The sequence below is a fragment of the Diabrotica undecimpunctata genome, chromosome 1 (genome assembly GCF_040954645.1).
Source record: "Diabrotica undecimpunctata isolate CICGRU chromosome 1, icDiaUnde3, whole genome shotgun sequence".
Taxonomy (NCBI): domain Eukaryota; kingdom Metazoa; phylum Arthropoda; class Insecta; order Coleoptera; family Chrysomelidae; genus Diabrotica; species Diabrotica undecimpunctata.
Genome location: NC_092803.1, coordinates 85,126,417 through 85,148,158, shown reverse-complemented (window position 1 = coordinate 85,148,158; position 21,742 = coordinate 85,126,417). Strand labels below are relative to the sequence as shown.

General features: G+C 33.8%; 1 protein-coding gene across 8 annotated transcripts in view; it reads left to right on the top strand.

Annotated features, from left to right (window-relative positions):
- LOC140451024 (mitochondrial uncoupling protein 4-like) overlaps nucleotides 1–21,742 on the top strand; it is a 360,669-nt gene that overhangs the window by 209,906 nt on the left and 129,021 nt on the right. Inside the window, exon 7 of one of the 8 annotated variants that reach the window (XM_072544760.1) lies at nucleotides 194–11,360. The exons of the other annotated variants lie outside the window; for them this stretch is intronic. Coding sequence (XP_072400861.1) covers nucleotides 194–368 — 175 coding nt within the window. The 3' untranslated portion in view covers nucleotides 369–11,360. Of the gene's footprint in view, nucleotides 1–193; nucleotides 11,361–21,742 lie in introns of those variants that run through there. 8 annotated transcript variants of the gene reach the window in all.

Sequence of the window (21,742 nt, the reverse complement as noted above, 5' to 3'; positions counted from 1 at the left end):
AAGGAACTCAATAAGCTTTCCCCAAACAATTATTGGAGTTTTATTCGAGTTGGAACCAAAGTTTCCAACAAAATGCTTATATAAGTCTGCTACAGATTATTCTGGTAGAAACAATGTGTTCTCACAAAGTGCAAACAAATTTATTTATATTTAAACCGATTTTTGAAGTTATAAATTATTTTTCTTTTTTCAGGGGTATCCTATACTCTTCCTCTATAGATTGTCTACGGAAAACTATCAAGCAAGAGGGAGCAGGTGCTCTGTACAAAGGTTTCCTTCCCATATGGATGCGAATGGCTCCATGGTCGTTGACATTTTGGCTGACGTACGAAGAAGTAGTGAAGCTTATGGGCGCGGAGAGTTGGTAGTAGTGAAGGTTTAAATTAAATGATAGATATCACAAATTCAGGTATACTGTTCTAAAGAAAAAGAACAAGAACTAGTAATTATTATTAAGGTCATTGAGTATGACTCATTGAGTGATCAATGAGGTATTCGAATATCATCATGATTCTTTTTGTCTTTATTCCTATGCAGGGTCGACCTCCCTAATTGTATTTCTCCATCGTTTCTATCTTGGGTCATACCAATACCAACCCCCTTTACACATGTCCTATCTAAGCGTCTCCTCCAGATCTTCTTTGGTCTACTTCTTCTACTCTTTCCAGGAACCTGCAGATCAGTAATTCTTCGCATTGGGTGATTAAAGTCTCGACGTTGAACATGACCAAACGTTTTTGTCTCATTAAGTTTTAACCTCTTTTTTCAAGAGGTTTTCTCCACTATTTCATTGGCATACATTAAGCATCGGGGAATATTAACCTGTAGTTTCCCTTTTATCTGATCCAACACTAAGGAGAATAAATAAAGACTAAGCACTGAGTTCACATGCAATCCTACTTTCACATAAAATTTTTCAGTCCCTACCACAGGTGTCCTAACACTAGCTCTTACTTTCTCATAAATTCCTCTCACGTTTTTCACATGCTCATCGGAAACTCCTTTTTTATCGAGCTCCGACCACAGTGAACCTCTCAAGGAATTTTATCATATGTTCTCAAGAACAATGATTACAGTTTATTTTTTTACTTCTGTATTTTTCCATCAGATGCCATGTAATAAAAATTGCACGTGTTCCGTCTATCAATTAGGGGAGCACGGGGAACAATGAAACACAAATTTGTTTTTTGTTTTTCCTGTTTTTGCGTGTAGGTATATCAGTTTGAAATGTGTTTTAAAAGACGACCTTCGGTACTAGGAACAGACTTATAGTAGCATCAAAACCTTATTATTAACTATTTTAAGTAATAATCAATTCAAGTTTAAAAAAAAATGTTTCATTGTGCCTCACCACTGGGGCACAATGTAACATACTTAGGGGTATAATGTAACATATATAGAAACGACCAAGTTGTACAATAAACCAATGAGATTGCTTTAGAAGTATGCCCAATAAAAGTGCTATGCTATAGTTTTATTTAAATAATAAAAAAATAATAATATAAAATCAAAGGAAAGCGACTATTGATACATCTGGAACTGGTGGCTCTACAAAGGTGTTATGTCCTTTTTTTTTTTCTAAAAAACTTCACTTCGAAATCTCCGCTCGTATTATTTTCTTTCATAAAAAGTCCAACGTAGAACTTACTGTTATGACTGTCATACTTTTTCCTCTTGCTCGACCGTTTCCATTGTTTTTTCTAGTCCCTGCCTTGGGAAATCCTCTAAAATCTTTAGGTCCGCATAAGGAAATTTTTTACATTACTGATGGTAGTAGAAGTACAGGGGTCTTGAGAGTTGTTATTGAAACTTAAGAAGTTGGCATCTGCATCGATTTCCATTGTTGAGTTTTTGATTTTTTCAGCAGGAGCAACTAACGGTGGATCCTCTTTTACCTGACAAGTAGCTGACAAGTCCGCCATTAGTCGATCGTTAACGTAATTACATAAATAATCGCATCGGTGAAAACATGTCTGTCATATGGGTAAATCCCTGTTTTCTTAAAAGCAGCAGTGATGTTTGATGGAGTCATTCCTATCTCGTGAGCAATCTTTATAAAACCAGCAACATTGTAAATATTTGCTGTTTGTCCAGGATGCTACATCATCCAAGTATATATTGCAGCATTGTAATACGTTTTAAATGGCTTAAACACTCCAACATCTAACGGTTGCAATTTATTGGTGGAATGTGGTGGAAAAGTTAACATAGCTACTCCATTTTCTTTGCACAAATTAAGTGCCTCTAATGATAAATTACTTTCGTGATTGTTGCATAATATCAGAGTGGGCGATTGCATGCTGCTTTGTGAGTGGTGGATGAAATGTTTAATAACTTCAACAAATAATACAGAAGACATCCAGCCTGATGGATTTGCCAAACCAAGAGTACCAGTGGGGGCTTCCTGTACCATGTGAGGCTTAAAGTGTACACGTGGAAATATCATGACGGGGGATACAGTTGCCGCTCGCTGAGATAAAACAACAGGTTGTCACATTAGTACCCTTCTCAGCACTATTGCACTTGCTGACCTGCTTAGCTCATTTTTCGGCTATTATTTTTTGAGGCTTCTGAACTGTGCATGTGCCTGTTTCGTCCAGATTAAATACTCGTGTTCCATTTGCAAAGTAAGGATTTTTCTACACGGCTTGCACATTGTCAACAAACACTTCTACATTTGCTCTTGTGAAAGAAGTAGCTCGGGACAAACTACATCCCTCAGGCGTACTTTGACATACTTTAAATTTGTATCACACTCATTGTCTTTTTTCTTTTTCATATAGGTACCTAGATAATGTTACGTAGTTTACATTTTTTAATTCTGCTGCCCGCCTGATGGAGTGGCCTTGATAAACGAGCTCTACTACATCTTTCATGCCAGTCTCGAGAAACAAACCTTCATTGGTTTTTCTCTGCCGATTTTGAACCATACTGGAAACAAAAATAAAAATATTGTTTTGCTTAAATATTAATGGGGCACCTTGAAAGGTTTCAAAGGACCCGTCGAGTTATGTTTCATTGTACCCCAAACGTCAATATTTTCTATTTTATGCCAAATTCACAAAAAAAAAACAACTACTACTACTACTACTTGTCGGTTTATAACGTTCTCCGCCGTTTTCCGACTTCCAATCGCCACTTAGACCGGTTGTTCCATAGATCTTCTTCTATGGCCCTCTCTCTCAGTTCTTTATTTATTCCTTCGCTCCAACTTTTTCTCGGTCTACCTCGTTTTCTCTTTCCTTCTGGTTGCCACTTTAGTATTTCTTTTGGCATTCGTTGTTCGTCCATTCTTTGTAAGTGTCCGAACCAGATAAGTTGTTTTGTTGTTAGGTCATCTGTGATTGTTCGTTTGATTCCCATTATTTCTCTAATGCGTTCGTTGGTAATCCTTTCTCTTCTAGATCTTCCTGCGGCTCTTCTCCAAAAATCCATTTCCGTCGCTTTCAGCGTTGACAGTGTTCTTTCTTTCAGTGGCCATACCTCACAGCTGTATAAAGTGATACTTTTTACTATAGTCTCATATATCCTCTTTTTATTTTCTTTGCTGATGGATTGGTCCCATAAAATGGTGTTTAACATTGTGATGGCTTTTCTCCCTGACGTATTTCTCTCTCTTATAAAAAACAACAATTATAGAAAAGAAAATGCATAAAAGCAATTCAGTAAATATAAACGTTTCGAATAGTGCTACTTAACTAGATAAAATATTGCAGTTTTTACCTTAAAATCAAACGATGTCCGTACGTAACAATTTAATTTTGTCACACAGAAACACACTTTCCTTAGCCGCGTCCAAACTACAACTGAGATTATATCGAAACAAAGATGACTAGTTTTGGTATCGACCGAAGCGCCACTGACAGTAACAGGTTCTTATTTACCCGGCAGAATTTGAAATATGAACAATGTTTCAAGGTGCCCCGTGTTTCAATGTGCCCCGTGCTCCCCTACTCTATCCCTTATTTTTATGGTCACCTTCATATTTTTTAACATTTTGCTCATATATTCTCCTATATTTTTGAATTGAACTCAAATCATTTGGCATCAAAAGCGGATTTACTCATCTCTGAGCTACCTTTCATATTTAGGATTATATTTATTCTATAGTCTCAGTCAACTCCTTGACATCCATCTGAATATAACATTAGGTCTGGCTCTAAAGGACTTGTAGTTTGGTTTTTAATAATTTTTTACTCCAACAAGAGTATATATAAATAACTAAACATTAATTAACAACAGTTAACTTCAAGTATTAGAGAGTTCTTGAAACCATAAGATGACAGCCGCCTTTATTACAGGATCCTTTAATAAAGGACAAAATACCTAGTGTCTAAAAGAGAGTTATTGCTATCATGTTAAAGAAATCTTTTATTTTGACAAATGGCATTAAATATTTTTGTATAATATAAAAATAACCTATAAATGCCTATACGATCCTATGTGTTACTTATATACCTAATCCTAGATTAAAAATTAAAAAAAGAGATCGTTGAAAAGAGTAAAACGTTGAATTTAATTAAATTGTTGTTTAAAGATTACGATAATCCCTAAATCTCATTTTACAATACGGAAGAACCATGAGATATTAACTAAGTTTAGCTGGTGCAAGTGATGAAGAAATTAAGTTGTTACTTAATTAACTTAATCTTAATTACTTACCACCTTGACTGCGGCAATTAAATACTTAATATACTAGTTCTTGCATCTCATGCCCTCGGAGATACGTTATGGTCTATTCTGTCTGTGCGTCACATGCCCCCTATGGCATGTATGTACATGTAAGTACTTCATGCCCTCTAGTACACAGAAGTATAACTTTTGCAAATTATACATACAGAAAACTATTATAGAAGTATTAATCTACTTTCTACTTAAACAGGACACGCCGCCAACATCCGGTGTAGCACAGACAGCTAAACAAATTTTCTCTTAGAGGGAATTGGATAAAATTAAAGGTGTCTATAAAAACAAATCGAATCTTGATAACATCGATGAAGATATGAGAAATATGGGAATACGTGCTTGGCCGAGAAAGGCGATGGATATGGACGACTAGAGAGAAATTCTTGAGGAGGCTAGGACCCACGCAGGGTTGTAAAGCCAGAATGTTGATGATTATAAAACAAAATACTTTATAGTAAAATAAACACAACAAACGCATTTTAAAATTGATTGGTAATTTCTGCTTCTTCTAATTAATTATGTGCCTTATTAAAACAAGGCAAATAGTATCCAGGTTGACCATGGCAATCGGAACAAAAAGTTATAATCCTACGAACTTTTTTATCCACTTCACTGTAACTTAAACCTGAAGATTTTAATACTTGACGACAGCCTCTGCATGGCTTTAGTTGTTTCCTTTTAGGTTCTTTAGGTTTGGTAAAAGTATGCTATTTTTAAGTGGTTTTTCTTCAGGTGATTGTATTAAATTATAAGCTAACTGACGTCTAAATTCTGTAATGCTTATTTTTGTTTCAGAGCACATGTTAAATATAATTAAACTATTAACAATAACTGTTCCGAGTATCATCTCAAATAATACTTTCCTAAAAAAAAATTAATAAGAAATATATAAAGATATATTAAAATTATAACTTATTTTTTTTTCTTACCGGTACTATTTCAAGCTTCGACATAGTACTGTATGGGAAGATGGCATCTGATCAGAATAGACTACGACTTTCTTTGCAAAGTTGTAATCAATTATACATTTCGGTTTTATAATATCCTCTTTTTGCCTATTCTGCTTTCCTGTTGGAATCAACTGTTTAGTATGGACTGGGACACTTAAAATCATTAACACAGGTCTCTTATCCATCCACTTAATAATTCTTAGTCTATCTTTCTGTTGGCTTCATCTTCTTGGACTGGTTAAAAATAGGTAGTATTCCTTTTCTGTTTCCTCTTAGAGTCCCACAGTACATCATATTTTCTGCTAACAATCTTGTAACGAGAGGTATTCCTGAATAAAAGTTATCAGCAAATAACATTTTGCCAGCTTTATCTGTGATACACTGAAGTAATTTTAGAACAACTGCTTCAGAGTGTGCTACATTAACTGGTGGTTGTTCATTTTTTCCTTTGTAAATACTTACATTGAAAGTATAGCCTTCAGGAGAACAGAGTTTGTATACTTTCTCTTCATATTTATGAGTCTTGTTGGGGATGTACTGACGAAAATGGAGTCTCCCTCTGAAAGGTACCATAGATTTATCTATATCGAGAATGTTGCCAGGCTCCATTATTCTTTGAAAATTTTGAATCAACTTCGTAACTAAATTTTCTATTTTACATAATCTATTAGTGGTATCAGATGTCTCATTATTTTCAAAATGAAGAAGTTTCAATAAAAGCAAAAAGCGGTCTCTAGTTAAAACTTTTGCGATAAATTTTAGACCAATATAAATTTAAATGTGGTACCTGAGTGAGACCCATTGCGATTATTACCCCTAGGAAGGCTCTTATTTCAATTTTGTTTGTGGTTGTCCATAAATTTACCGTGGATTTTATTGAATGTCGTATACTTAATTGTTGAACAGTATAAATGTTGATTTCATTAACAATAATATCCAATATTTCATCAGTTACGAAATGACTAAAAACGTCTATTGGTTTCTGTACCGCATGTGGTTCAATACCAACTAATGTATTCTCTCTTACTACAAAATTGTCACTATCTACATCTACTTCTAAATCACACCATTCATCACTATCACTATTCTCAGCACTCTGTTCATTATTATCTGATGGGTCTTGCTCATATGGTGTAGTAATAATTTCGTCATCACTATCAATAGAAGAATTTAAATCGGAGGATGTGTTCACTGTCAAAGGGATCTTCGATACTGTCGGCATCAGATGAAGATTGAGTTGCTGTCTGCTCATTCTCCATATCGAGTTTATCAGCCTGTTCGTTATCCATTTCGTGTTCTATTTCTGTTCGTATAAACTGTTGTTCGTTTTCATTATTCAAATTTTTATGACTTTCAATCAACCCTGTATTATCATGTAATTCATTTAAAGTGGTATTTGTTTCAGAACTCTCTCCAAAGTTTTTATAATCACTGATTGTTTGCTTATTTGAAATTTCTATCACCTTTTGTTTCACTATATCAACCATATACCTTGCCCTTTTCGTCATTTTAATAAGTACTGCTCACACTTTAATGGACTACAATAAACTAAAACTGAATATATACAGCGACAAGCACTAACATGTCGAAACGAATGGCAATGACACATTCCTTCCGGGGTCTGTGACGCATAGTAACAATAAATTTTTGTTTATGTGCGGCACGTGTCTCCGGGGGCATGTTTCATATTACCGACATCAGTAGCGAGAATTAAAAATTTGCTATCGATAGCTTTTTGTTACACTTAAAACGACGTATGCCATTTTTATCGCTATCGCAAGATGCAATGGTTTAACCAATTTTACTACAGCACAGTTGAAAAATTACGCACATGCCCCTGGGGATACGTCAAGTGATAGTCAAGGTGATAATGAATATTATCGGTATACAGTAAAACAATAATCATGAACATTTACTAATTGAGAATAATAATAATACCAAAAACAACGCCCATTAAATAAAACAGAACATACAACAAATTTAATCAAAGATCTATATAATTATAAATATAAGTAAAGTTCGAGTTAGACCTAGACATCTTTTTACAACGTAATTTAAGAAGTTACGTCAAAATAAGGATAACTTAAATAAAAGTTCTTTTTATTTTATTAAAGGACAAAAATAAAGAAGGCAAAACTGCACATGCGTATGTCAAAAAAAAGTTGCTTTTATTATAGGACGACATACACCTTTTCAATAACTCTCTATTCTCCAAAGGTCTCTTCCTATTGTACAGGATGTATATTTTGTTTATAAATAATCTCCATACCATTCTCTTTGTTTCAGATGATATGATTGACTTAAGTCTTACTTAGAACAGTATAAATGGTGACGGTTCAATGTGGAGGAAGTATTATTAATAGACTATTGGGATTTACATCGTTAGATATTCAAAATTTTGTATTAGAAAAGTATGATTTTTTGGCAGCTTGAGAGTAGACGTAATTTGTCGTACTAAATGCTCAACTTTTTACTACACATTTGTATATACACAATATATCTTGAGTTTGGAGCATACATTTCGCTTATACTCCAGTCGTCAAAGACGAAAATACCACTGAACCTCTAAAAATCATACGAACGAGCTGAATTTTGCCGAGAATATTAATTTTGAGACCACAAAATAGATGCAAAAACGTACCACTTTTACCCCCGGACTTCCCCCTAAAACTCCCCTCGCAGAGGGGTAAAATGCAAAAAAATCGGTTTACACAGAATCTGTACATCTGATTCTGATCTGATAATTATCTCAGCAACAAAAATGTTGCTGAGATAATTTTAAACAAAAATGTTTATAAACATTTTTTGTGTAGAATGAACCGTTCTCATACAACAACGCTTGAAGCTACCGACGATTTTGCATGTCAGTTACGCTCGCGAAATCAATGTTCAATAAAATTTGTATCAGCTCGACGGTAAAAATTCGATATTTTTTGATTCATGACCTATCGACACAAATCAAGATGCGTAAAGAAATGTAAAGAGTTTAGATTTTGTATGCAGGTTTTGTATTTTGCCGCAAATAAACTCTATTTTTAATATAATATAATTTTAATATATCCCTTTCATTGACTGGCCACTATGAAGTTTTGATTACTAGAGCCTAAACTTTAAAAGCTACAGCATGAAATTTTAGTTTTGCGTTTTAACAACCAATGTGAGGCATTGAAATATGCTTAAAAAATGTTGGATTTAAACTTTCACATAACAAACGATCTAAAACATTTTCAAACTTTTTTTTCAATTACACTAGTACGTTTTTTAAAAGAACAAAACTACTGCAATAATCTACACCCAAAATAGTCTTCTAAAATGCATTTTCCGTGACGTGTGATCGTTTGTAATTTAAAACATTAAATTCTGCGTTTTTTATTCATATTTTAAATGCCGCATATTTGTTACCATAACTCAAAATTGAAATTTCATGTCATGTCAAGTTTTAAAGATTGATTTCTAAAAATGAAAAGTTTACTACAGCTGGTCAATGAAATGAAAGTGAAACGTAAAAAATGGCAAAAATCGCGCCTCGTTAATTTATTTAACACCTTTATAAAAACCAAGTTTGATTTCCGGCAAAATACAAAAATCGCATACGAAAGCTGCACTCTTTTACCGTCAAGCTGATATAAATTTTATTAAATATTGATTTCGCGCGAGTAACTAACATGCAAAATCGACGGTAGCTCAAGCGTTGTTTCTAAGAGAACGGTTCATTCTACACAATGCTTATAAAATTTTTTGTTTAAAATGATGTCTCAGCTACATTTTTTATTTGAAACATTTTTTTACGGTGCACAGATTCTTGATAAATCGATTTTTTCACGTTTTTACCCCCCTGCTTGGGGGGTTTTAAGGGGAATCCCGGGGGTAAAAGTGGTAAACTTTTTTGTATCTTTTTTGGAGCTCCAAAATTAACATTCTCTGTTAAATTCAGCTTGTTGGTATGATTTTTAGGGATCAACTCTCTGACGACTGAACTATAGAAATATTTAGGGAAATATATTCTGCTTATTTTTTTTTAAGTTGTGAGACTGAGAATCAAAATATTTTTTATCGGATGAGTTTCATCACAAGGTTGACCTTCTGTATGAAGATTGACTGAAATACGACAAGTATTCTATATTGTAGTTTTAAAAAGCACTTTCGCCACGTTGAATGAGTTCACTTTCCTGAAGATATATAGTAGATATAGTTAATCGATTAAAAATCACGACTGAATATTGTTAAATTTTGGTTGTACATAATCGTTAGATATAAATAGTGAGCAAAGATTGACATGAGTTAAGGGAGTAGCCATTTTGAGGCAATTAACGCGAATAATAAATCTACAGGGTTTTCACAATATCGGCAATAGTTTTTACGGGTCGTATACGCGGTTTTAAATAGGTATTTAGAATTAAAATTAAGGTATATTTTATATCTTTTAAATGATTTTAATTTATACAAAGAGTTTTAAGTAGAACGCTTATTAGACTATCTAAGAAAATAATAGGTCTGCACTTTTTTAAAAGTTCAGACCACAGCACACTCTATAGCCAAATTAGAGCCTTGTCCTTCCCCTGTCCCACCCTGCATTCTAGCATTCATGCGGTTTACAGATTTTGAGCCAATATCCAAGTTTCACATCCATAGCTCACTATCGTTGGGATTATGGTCTTGTCCGATCGGTATTGTACCAGGATTTTAGTCATTTTTGTGTTTATTGACAGACCCATTTATTTAACATGTGATTTAAGTTCCATCTACGTATTCTCGTCTGTTGATTTGGGGCTCATGATATTAATGCCATCTGCATATGTTGCCAGTTGGATTGATTTATTTATAAGTGCGTTGTTTGTAGCTTCTGATTTTTTTCTAACTACGTATTCAAGCGCTAAATTAAACTATTTTGGTGCCAGTCCATCACTCTGTTTTATTTGAAATTGATTTTTTATCTCACGTTGTATATGTACCTACTTAATTCACTGTGTCCGTCATCCTCATTCGGATGAGCCTAACTAAATCACAGTACCAGAATTGTAGAAAGTGACTCATATTTTTAATGTAGACCTTTGCGGGTTTGAGGGGAAAGGAAATCGACGAGTCAAAGGGTGCAATTTTTATTAAAAAAATAATCAGGAATTTAGAACCAATTGATTGTCATAAAAATATTTTCTCATTTTGTAGATGCCTTAGATGAAGAAAACTAATCCTTGTTAAATATATTTTTTGGAAAAACCCCTTTATCTGTTTAAATTAATAAACGTATGACTTATTAAAGGATTCAATTTAATTCCTATTGTCAAATGAGATTTAACGACTTAGAAAAAGGGTCGTCTAGTAACTTTTAGCACAGCCAAAACTGAATTACTTAAACAATTCTTGGTACGAAACAGTACTGGTAATAAATGGGTTACCTTAACTGAATATTTTTTTCCATAAACTATAAAAAATAGATTCAAATAAAAACTAACATTGTACATAATCTAATGTGAGCCATCTATGTCATCTTTAGATTAATCAGTAGTATCTTCGCCTAGATCCATAACTACTGGTTCCATGGTAATTTCAATGAAGTTATCAAGGTTCCACATATTCTACTCTTATTTCACTAAATTCTCGATACATTTTATCCACGACTGTAAGGTCACATTACTGAAGGCACTATTAAGCAGATTTTTTACATAATTGAATTTGAAAGTAACATTGTTCCTTGCTACTTCATTATTATTATTATTTTTTTTTTTTTTTTTTTTTTTTTTTTTTTGCAAACACCTGTGCGGTGTTTGTATATTGCTATCTGGTCACAAATGACCAATTATCAGTTATTTTCTGACCTAACATAATAACAGCAAATGATTAAATCTAAGGCTTACCCTATGGCTTACTCTTATTTTATCTATTAACTAATGCACTACAACTAACATGCAATAATTTCACAGCACTATACTCTGCTTTTTACACTAAACTGTTACACATTTACACTAGCTCAAATGGTTTTGTCCTTATGAGTCTTCTCTTTAGTTCAGTGTCAAGAAGCTGGATTGCCTCGACATTCACATGACTATGCAGCCTCTGCTCGTGACTTGCTGCTGTTCTCTTGATTATTTCGATCACAGTTTCCATACCCAGGTCCTGGTGGAGGTTGCTGTTCCGGATATACCAAGGAGCATCAACAATGTTTCTCAGTACTTTGTTTTGAAATCTCTGGATAATATGTATATTACTAGCTTTGGTACAGCCCCAGAGTTGGCACCCATATACCCATACTGGCCTCAGTACTTGCTTGTAGATGGATAATTTATTATGAATTGATAATGTTGAATTTTTTCCAATCAGCCAATACAATTTCTTATATCTAATATCAAGCTCCCCTCTTTTCTTTTTGACATGGACTTTCCAGCGCAGCTTCGCGTCTAGGGTGATGCCCAAGTATTTTGCTGATGTTGCATAAGGAATTCGGGTATCATTTATTCTAACTGGCAAATTTTCTATTTTTTTATTTGTAAAGTTAACGTGTGCAGATTTAGTCTCATTTAATTTTATTCGCCATTTTCTGGTCCAGTTATGTATTTTATTTACTGATAGTTGCAGCTTATCAGTCGCTTCTTTACTAGTGTCTCCTATCGCCAGTATGGCTGTATCATCCGCGAAGGTGGCAATAGTATTTTGTTCTAGCTCTGGAATGTCACACGTATACAATAGGTACAGGACCGGACCTAAGACACTCTCTTGTGGCACGCCAGCTTTGATCTCCCTTAAGTCGGTGTAAACTTCTTCTTCTTTTACTCTGAAATATCTATTCGCAATGTATGATTTCAAGATTTCTGAATACTGTTTAGGCATGAACGTTCTTAGTTTATAGTTTAAACCGTCATGCCAGACTTTATCAAACGCCTGTGCTACATCCAAGAAGATTGTAGAGCAGACTTTATTTTCTTCTAATGTTTTTTCTATTATATTCGTTATTCTGTGAACTTGATCTATAGTGGAATGTTGATTTCTGAAACCAAATTGATGATTTGGTATAAGATTTTTTCTTTCTATTATTGGTTTTAATCTTTTCAATAGAAGTTTTTCAAATAGTTTTGACATCACCGGAAGGAGTGATATTGGTCGATAGGATGTCACTTCATTAGGAGATTTACCTGGTTTGGCGATCATAATTACTTCGGCTACTTTCCAGAGTCTGGGAACATATCTCAATCTAAAAGCAGCATTTATTAGGTGTGTCAGCTTAACTATGGCTTTTCTTGGTAAATTTTTTAATAATTCGCCTGTTATGAGATCATATCCTGGAGCTTCCTTAGGATTTATATTCTCTTTTATCTCTGTTGATACTTCTCTAAGTGATGTTAACGTTATTCTTTCTTCAGTTTGGAATGGTTCTTCCCATCTCAGTATTTCGCCATCATTGTGGTTGGGTTTGAACGTACTTTCTAAATGATCTGCAAATCGTTCTGCTTTCTGTTCGTTACTTCTAGCCCAGTTGCCGTTTTCCAACTTGATAGGAGGAGAATGAATAATTGGTCTCTTCATTCTTTTTGTTGCCTTCCATAAAGAATAATCTGTGTTTTGGTCAGCTGTTAAATTACTTAAAAAAGAATTAATTGTTGAATTTTTTATATTATTTATCTCCCTTTTTAGTTTTTGTGTAGCATTATTTAGACTAGTTTTGTCTCGTGGAGCTCTATATTGCTGCCATTTTTTCCTTAACTTCCTTTTTTCTACTATGAGTTCTCGGATTTCTTTTGGATAGTTGTTCCCTTTTGTTCTAGAAGTTATTGTGGGAGTATTTTCCCAAGCTGCCTGTTGGATATTTTTTATAAAGACTTCTAATTCGTCATCAAGTTGCCTCGTGTTTCTCAATGGCACAGCAAGATTAATTTTGTGTTCTAGGTTTATTTTGAAGCTCTCCCAGTCAGTTTTTTTATTAGTCAATATTGGATTAAACTCTTTTTTAATCACTGTATCACTCATAGTTAAAATTATCGGTGAGTGATCAGAGTTCATGTCCCAGCCGTCATTGATATCCAGATAGTTAGCTGAGATATTCTTGTAAATAAAGAAATCTATCAGGTCTGGAATTTTGTTCCTATCGGTAGGCCAGTATGTTGGTCTACCAGTAGAGATTACTTCACCCTTTTGTTCCTTAATAGCTGACAATAATTCTTTTCCTTTAGTTGTAGTTAGCCTAGAGCCCCAGTGGGTATTTTTTGCATTAAAGTCGCCACCGATGATGTATCTTTTTCCTAAAGTGTTCATAAACTCTTTATATTGCTCTCTTTTAATGGAGTGTCTAGGAGGACAATATATTGAACTTATATTTAAGGTATGTGTTTTCATCTTCACACAGACTGTTGTAGCTTGTATGTGCTCAGTTGCATATTTTAATTCCTCATGATGCAAGATGTTATCTTTAATTATAATAGCGCTTCCTCCTTTAGCTGCATTATCTGGGTGTACAGTAGAATATCCTCTATACCCCCTAAATTTTACATATGACTGTTTAGTGAAGTGTGTTTCAGAAACGAGACACAGATCAATTTTCTCAATATCTAGTACTGCTTGCAACTCGATCTGATGTTGTAACAGTCCATTTGCGTTCCACGCCATTATTCGGAGGTCTTTAGCCATTTCTGATTTTCGGAATAGCTCCTTTAGCGCTATGCTCTAGTCGGGTAACTCTGATATCGATTTGAGTTATTTTGTCATCAATCTTGGTGAGCTTTTCCAATATCATTTTTAATGTAATGTCAGTTTCTTTTTCTTCTTGCGATGATGCATGTCTCCTTGCATTTTTTGTTACATCGCTGTAACTTCTATTTTCAGTGACCTCTGCCGTTTTTAGTTTTTTGCTTTCAATAACTCTATGGGGCGCTTTTATAACATTGCCTTTGTTTGTTCTCTCGTTTCTTATTATTTGTAATTTTTTCGCTACATAACATCCGCGGTAGTTTGCAGGATGGTTTTCTCCACAATGAACACATTTTGGTTTATCTTCTGGTGGTTTTTGGCAATCTTTAGTAAGGTGTTTACCAATACATTTTACACATCTTGGCTCCTTTTTACAGTATTTCCACGTGTGTCCGTAAGCCTGGCATCTTTTACATTGTGGGACTAATCTGGAACTCCTTAATGGCTCGATTTCAACTCTCGTACTAAGTATGTCTGTTATGCCGTAAATTCTATTTATATCTTCATCCTGTCTAAATGTTAGGATGAACATATCTAGTGGTTTTTTAGTTTTCCATTTGAATTTCTTATCAGCTTTAATGGCTTTATATTGTCGGTTTTGTAGGTCTTTTACTATTTCCTCTGGTGGCCATGTGTGATGTAATTTCTTAACAACAACTCTAATTGGTCTCTCTTGCTTATTTTCATAAGTGTGGTACGAAAGGTTACTCGTATTTAATTTGTCTATTAAAGCTCTATAATGATCGCTATTGGCTGTATTAATTTTTATAACTTCACTGTTTATGATTTTCATAGTGAATGTAATACCAGCCTCAGTCAGAAGCTTGCTTAGGTCAACAGCACTTTGAAAACCTTCTACTACAACCGGAGGTGGTGGTTTTGGTTTTTTTATTGGTTTTTCAATTTGTGTTTCTGCACTTGATTTTTGCTGAGAGGGAGGAGATAATGAGGTATCCATTTTACGTTTTTTGTTAGTTTTCCTGTTTTCGGTTCTTATCCAGCCCGTTTCATACGCTAAATCTTCTTCATCGGTGCAGTATTCAAGTTTATCTGTTTTTAATTTCTTTTGTGATTCATCAGCACTTGCGGTTAACCCTGTATGTTGTTCGGCTTTTTCCAGCTGCGCTAATCTCTTTTCCATATCGGCGATTATTTGACTCAACCGTTGGTTATCCATATTAAGTCTCTTAACATTTTCTTCTGACTGACACCATGCATTATAAAGCGACTGCTCATTTTGTGAACGTTGTGTATTCTCTGCGAACATCGCATTGAATAACTAATATAAATAAATAAATTTAAATAGTCTAATAATTTTTGTTTAAGGCCTGGCCTATTTTATTTTTATTAATGGCACAAGCGATAAAAACAAAAACAAACATTGCGATAGCAGATCTGTCCAGATCTACTCTTCGAAGACAAACCTGCTCTGAACGTCTGTTGTTATTGTTTCTTTATTTTATATTAACAATGAGTATAAATACTAATAAATTATATTTAATTAACTGAACGGCTTACCGCTTCTATACTGGTTTATTCTCTTCACTACCGAACTCAGTCACACGCACGTGCTTACCGTCCGACAGTCAATCGACTAATCATTATTATTTGAGCCCATATAAGTTCTGTGTTTTAGCTCACAATGTTATGGTGGTTAGTAACTGTTCTACACGTCGGCAGTGATATGGAGCGTTTCCCATAACAATAACAGATCCTGGTTTGATTTTGAACAGAATATCTGAAAACCATTTTTCATAATCATTGCATCCATTTCTTCATAGTAATCTCCAGTCTTTTTGGAAACAAATGCATTTAAACCTCCTTTGACAAATCCTGAGTCGCTACCAATATGGCTAATAATAAGGCGTTTTCCCTTTCCAGATGGGGCTTCTAAACCTGTCGACAAACCAGTTAGGAAAGCTTGTCGTTTGTTTTTCACATTTAAATCCTGCCAAATTGTTGTCACCGTATGGCCTACATTTAACCATATTTCATCTGTATGATATGTTTTTTTTTTCATCTCTTCGAAATTCTGCTATTTGTTTCAGATACTTTCTGCGCCATAAAATAAGTTCTTATTTTTCAATAGGGGTACTATTTCTCTTTCTCTTGAAATACCTTTAAACTTCATTTCACGTAAAGTACGTAACAAAACACGTCTTGATATTTTTGGAATATTTTCATTAGATTGAAGAGAAGAAGCAATTTTTTTAATAGTTGGTAATTCCTTTTTGAAATAAAATTCATGTACTGCACGACGTTGTATACTGCCTGTTTGGTTGTATCATCCAATTTTATTTGTTTCCTTCCTCTTGTCTCAACCTTCAAAGTACTAGTATATCTTGTTTCATCGTCTGTTTTAATTACTTTGTACTACTTAAATACCTACATAATGTAACTACTTCACTTACATTCATATTTTGTTCTCTGGCTTTAAGTCCACTTTTGTGTAGAATGAACCGTTCTCTCAGAAACAACCGCTAAAGCGACGGGCAATTCGAATGTCAGTTACGCGCGGGAAATCAATTTTAAACAAAATTTGTATTAACTCGATGGTAAAAATTCGATATCTTTTCATCAGTGTGTCCTATCGGCAAAAATCAAAAGGTTGAGACCCGTCGACTCTCATATATAAATGTGCGCTTTTTAAACATAAATTTAAATGTACGCTGATTCACGCAAGTCTAGCATAATCCATAATATTTATTTTTGATGAAACACCCTGTATATTTTTATGTTTTAAGAAGCTACTTAACAACCTCATCTCAAAAAGTATATTATATAGGTTCATATGAATAATACAAGGAATTTTGAAATTACGTAAAATCTTTCAATAAATAATTGATCACACTTTAAATTAAATATCAATATATTGGGTGTTGTATTTAATTTCTTGAAGAAAATTATACATAATATCAAAATTTCACTTTGTTTTAGTCATAACGGACCCTACATAATATAGTTTGTTTTATTAATTAGGAGATTTTAAAAACATAAAAATCTACAGGTCTTCCATTCATAATAAAGCTGATGAACTATGGTAGACTTGTGTGAATCACTCTGTACAATTAAATTTATATTTAAAAAGCTAATATTTGAATTTAAAAGATGACATGTCTCAATGTTTTTCATAATTTTCTAAAATAAGTACAAACACAATTTTATTCCATAAGTGGTTTCCACATTGTATAATTTAATATAATTTAATAGACCCAACATGATATAGTTCGTTGAGAGTAGGTTGTTAAGGAGCTTTTAAAAATATAAAAATATACAAGGTGTTGCATTAAAAATACAGCTTATGAACCATGCTAGACTTGCGTGAGTCAGCCTGAACATTTAAATTTATGTTTAAAAAACGCATATTTTTGTATAAAAGTCGACGAGTTTCAGTATTTTTTATAATTTTTGAAAACAAGGACAGACATAATTTTATTCCATAAGTGATTTGCACCCTATATATAGGAATGATACCTCTCACAACATTTTTTAAAAATATTTGTTTTATTTCTTCACAATTGTCTTGTATACTGAACATTTCGTTAACTTAATATTTTGTATAAATTTGCTCTATTTATTATTCACAGGTTTTGCTTAACCGTGCATAGTTGGTCGATGGCTGATCTTCCTTGTGTAAATCCCGCCTGATATTCTCCGATGATCTTATCTGAGAGGGTTTGTAGTCTTCGGTTACGTATCATCATTCTGGCTTTAAAACTCTGCGTGGGTCCTAGCCTTCTCAAGAATTTCTCTCCAGTCGTACTTATCCATCGCCTTCCTCCACCAAGCACGTATTCTCATATTTCTCATGTCTTCATCGATGTTATCAAGGAACCTTGTTCTGGATCTTCCTTTTCTTCTCTGACCAATGGGTCTATCAAGGAGCGTTTTTCCAGCTGAGTCATTTTATTCATCCGCATTACATGCTCTATCCACCTCAAACATCCTATATTAATATATTTTATGATATCTGATATATTCTATAAAGTTCGAAGTTATATCGTCTTCTCCACACTCCATTGTCATCCACCGCTCCATAGATTCGGCTTAGTACTTTTTTTTTCGAAACATCCTAACAAGATTTCATTAGTTATTGTTAGATTCCAGCTCTGAACCATATGTTAGGACTGGGCGTATTATTGTTTTGTAGAGTTTTACTTTTGTATATCTCGATATAATTGAGGATTTAAAAAGATTGAGCCCAAAATAGTATTTTACGAGCTGCTGTAGTGCTATTGGTATATGGTATCGTGGTATGGTTAAGTATACTGGTAAATATTTTATACACAATAGAGCAAGGAAATTCCTCTATAGTTTTGACAGAGGAGTTTGTCGCCCTTTTTTTTTGATTGGCATATAATACTCTTATTCCACTCTTTTGGCATATTTTCTTGTCTCCATATTCTGTGTATGAGCTCGTATATGCTTTTCGTTATTTCCTTTCCTCCCAACTTAAACAATTCTGCGGCAATTCCATCACATGCTTGTTATTTTTCTGCAGTTTAATTGCCCTTTCAACTTCTATCGTTGGCTGTTTTGTTGTCTTATTCTCTTTGTTTTCTGCTTCTTCCAATAGTTCATGTTCTGTGTATACTACATCATCATTGTGAGAGTTTTTGGTAAGCAGTTTTGCAAAATATATTTTCCAAGTTTCTTCAATTTCTTTATTGTTGCAGGTTATTTCGCCGTTTTTATTCCTACACAAATTAGTTTTTGGTTTATATCCTGGTTTCATTTGTTTGATACATTATACATTTCGTCTTTTGTCTGCTTTAAAGTTTCATGTCCAATAATTGTTGGTTTTCTCTTTCTAAAAGTAATATCATTTTTTTTTTCTCTAGTTCGTCTAGTTAAATATGTGCTTTATTTCGTTATTCAATTGCCGCCTTACACTCATCATCAAACCATTATCATCTTTTTTTTTTCTTTAGTTCTTAGCATTGATTTTGTTGCAGGTAATATGGTTCTACTTATTAGGTTCCACTGAGCTTACGCTTTATTTCTTCTTCATATTTGTTTTGAGTTTCGAGCCTTTTCAGTTTTTCCGGCTTCCTATAATTTCTTTTCTTGGTTGATTCGCCTTCACCTGTTGGTTGATCATACATTTAAAGTGTACCTGAACTGCGGTCTCAGCCGCAGCATGCACTTCTTGCGGATCTCTTTTCTATCAAAACGTGGTCTATTTGGATTATGACATCTCCTCCAGGGGATATCCAGGTGCCTTTGTGTATACTTTTGTGGGGAAATTGGGTAGAACTGATGACAATGTTTTTAATAGCTGAAAAGTCAATAAGATATTGGCCGTTTTCATTTGTGTCTCGTTGTTGGCTTTTTCAATTTCTAACTTTGCGTTTGTGTCACCTCTGACTATTTTGATGTCGTTTTTTGGTAGTAGGTCATATGTTTGTTCTAGTAATTGGTAAAAATCTACTTTGGTGTCCTCATCTTGTTCGTTAGTTTGAACGAACTGTTGAAGAAGTGAGTCTTTATTCGTATCTTACAAATTCGTTCATTAACTACTTAAAAATCTGTTATGAGGTGTTTTAGTTTATTATTATCTTAAATACCACCACAAATTCTTTATTTCCTGTATCTAAACCACTTTACAAGATGATGTATGTTTTTGTGTCCAGGATACCCTTCCCTACTCACCCTGTTCTCTGAATTGCTGACGAACCAATCCTGTATCTTTTCAATTTATTGAGCAGGGCGCTCAACGCTCGCGGTCTATTCAAAGTTCTAACGTTCCAAGTGCCCAAAGAGAAATCCATGTTCCGTTGCCAATATCGTTGCGTTAAAATCTGTAAACAGTTTGGTTTTCGGAACGCAGTGGGTACGGGAGAAGCCGGAATTCGAATTAACGGAGAATGTATCAATAACATAAGATACGCGGATGACACGGTGGTATTCGCTGACAGTTATGAAGCCCTTTAGGAGTTAATGATAGAATTACAGAAGTGAGTCAGAGATATGGACTTTCACTAAACATTAAGAAAACAAAATGTAATGACCTCTAAGAAGGAACAGCAAATTGAAAGAATCAGTGTCAATGATTTCCTATACTGTTGAGTCGGGAGTCCACTACTTAACTGTGGAGTTGAGTAGTGGACTCTCACAGACACTACTTACAAGAAAATTGAGGCTTTCGAACTGCGGCTTTATCGTCGAATCCTGAAGATATCCTATACCGACCACGTTACTATAATACAGGACGTTTTATTAAGAATGCAAAAAGGAAAAGAGTTGTTAACCACAATAATAACAGCCAAAACGAATATCTCGGTCATATGATGAGGAACAACGAAAGATATGGGTTGCCGCTATTAATTCTCCAAGGAAAAGTAGAAGGAAAATGAAGACCAGGAAGGCGAAGAATTTTCTGCTGAAAATCTACGTACGTGGTTCAACACAAATCTTTTCAAAGCAGAAGTTTTCAAAATACAGATTGCCATGATGGTCGAAAACATCCCAAACGGATAGGCACTACAAGAAGAAGAAGAATATCTGTCCATTCCGAGGCTTATTTACGCGTTCCGTAGTAATGGTTTTTTCGTGGTATAAGCCACTAGCCTGTCGCCCAACCTCCCTCCTTTATCCCGCCTTGGGACTGGCAAGAAACAATACATCTACAAAAAAATGTTGCATCCATAGAGACAGGATTATGAACACTTCTCATATATTTATAAACCTAATCTCTTGAAAATCTTTACAGAGAATATTTTTTGTTCAATTTAAATACGGGATGTGAAATTTTTTTAAAAGTTCAAACCACAGATAGTTAATTTTAAATGAAACATCCTACATTTTATAATTTTATTAAAATAAGAAATTCATTCTGTTTTAAATATGATTAGAGTTTCTTATACCTAAAGTTACTACTTTTGAATTAATGTCGACTCCAAGTCTTATTAAGTTATATTTTTATATTTTATGTTATATTTTTATATTTTATTGACGATTTATGTAATTTTAGTAAATTTTAATTGTTATTGTTATTATTACTTTTTTTAACTTATGTAAGCTTTGTCCATAAAATTGTAAAATTTTCAGTGACCATAAAGCATATTTCTATTTCTATTTCTATTATTTAGCAAGGTTATGAAACACTTTTTGTGGCAGGGCTAATTTGAATATTATTTTTATATGCGATTAAGCCACAATTATTGGTTGTAATGAAAATCACATTTTTAACTATACTAAAACAATTTTTAATTGAAGGTGATTAATTGGCAACATCGGATTTAAAGCGACGAAAGGATATTTCCCTTATCAACTTTGCAGAGGCGTACCAAAATAAGATTTTAATTATTTATTTCAATACATACGTAATTACGTACAAATTCAATCTAAGACCGATATAATTATTAAATTATCATGTGTGTTTTGACAGGTAAAGTAAAAGCCATATAAGAAGACAGCTTAGTAATTAG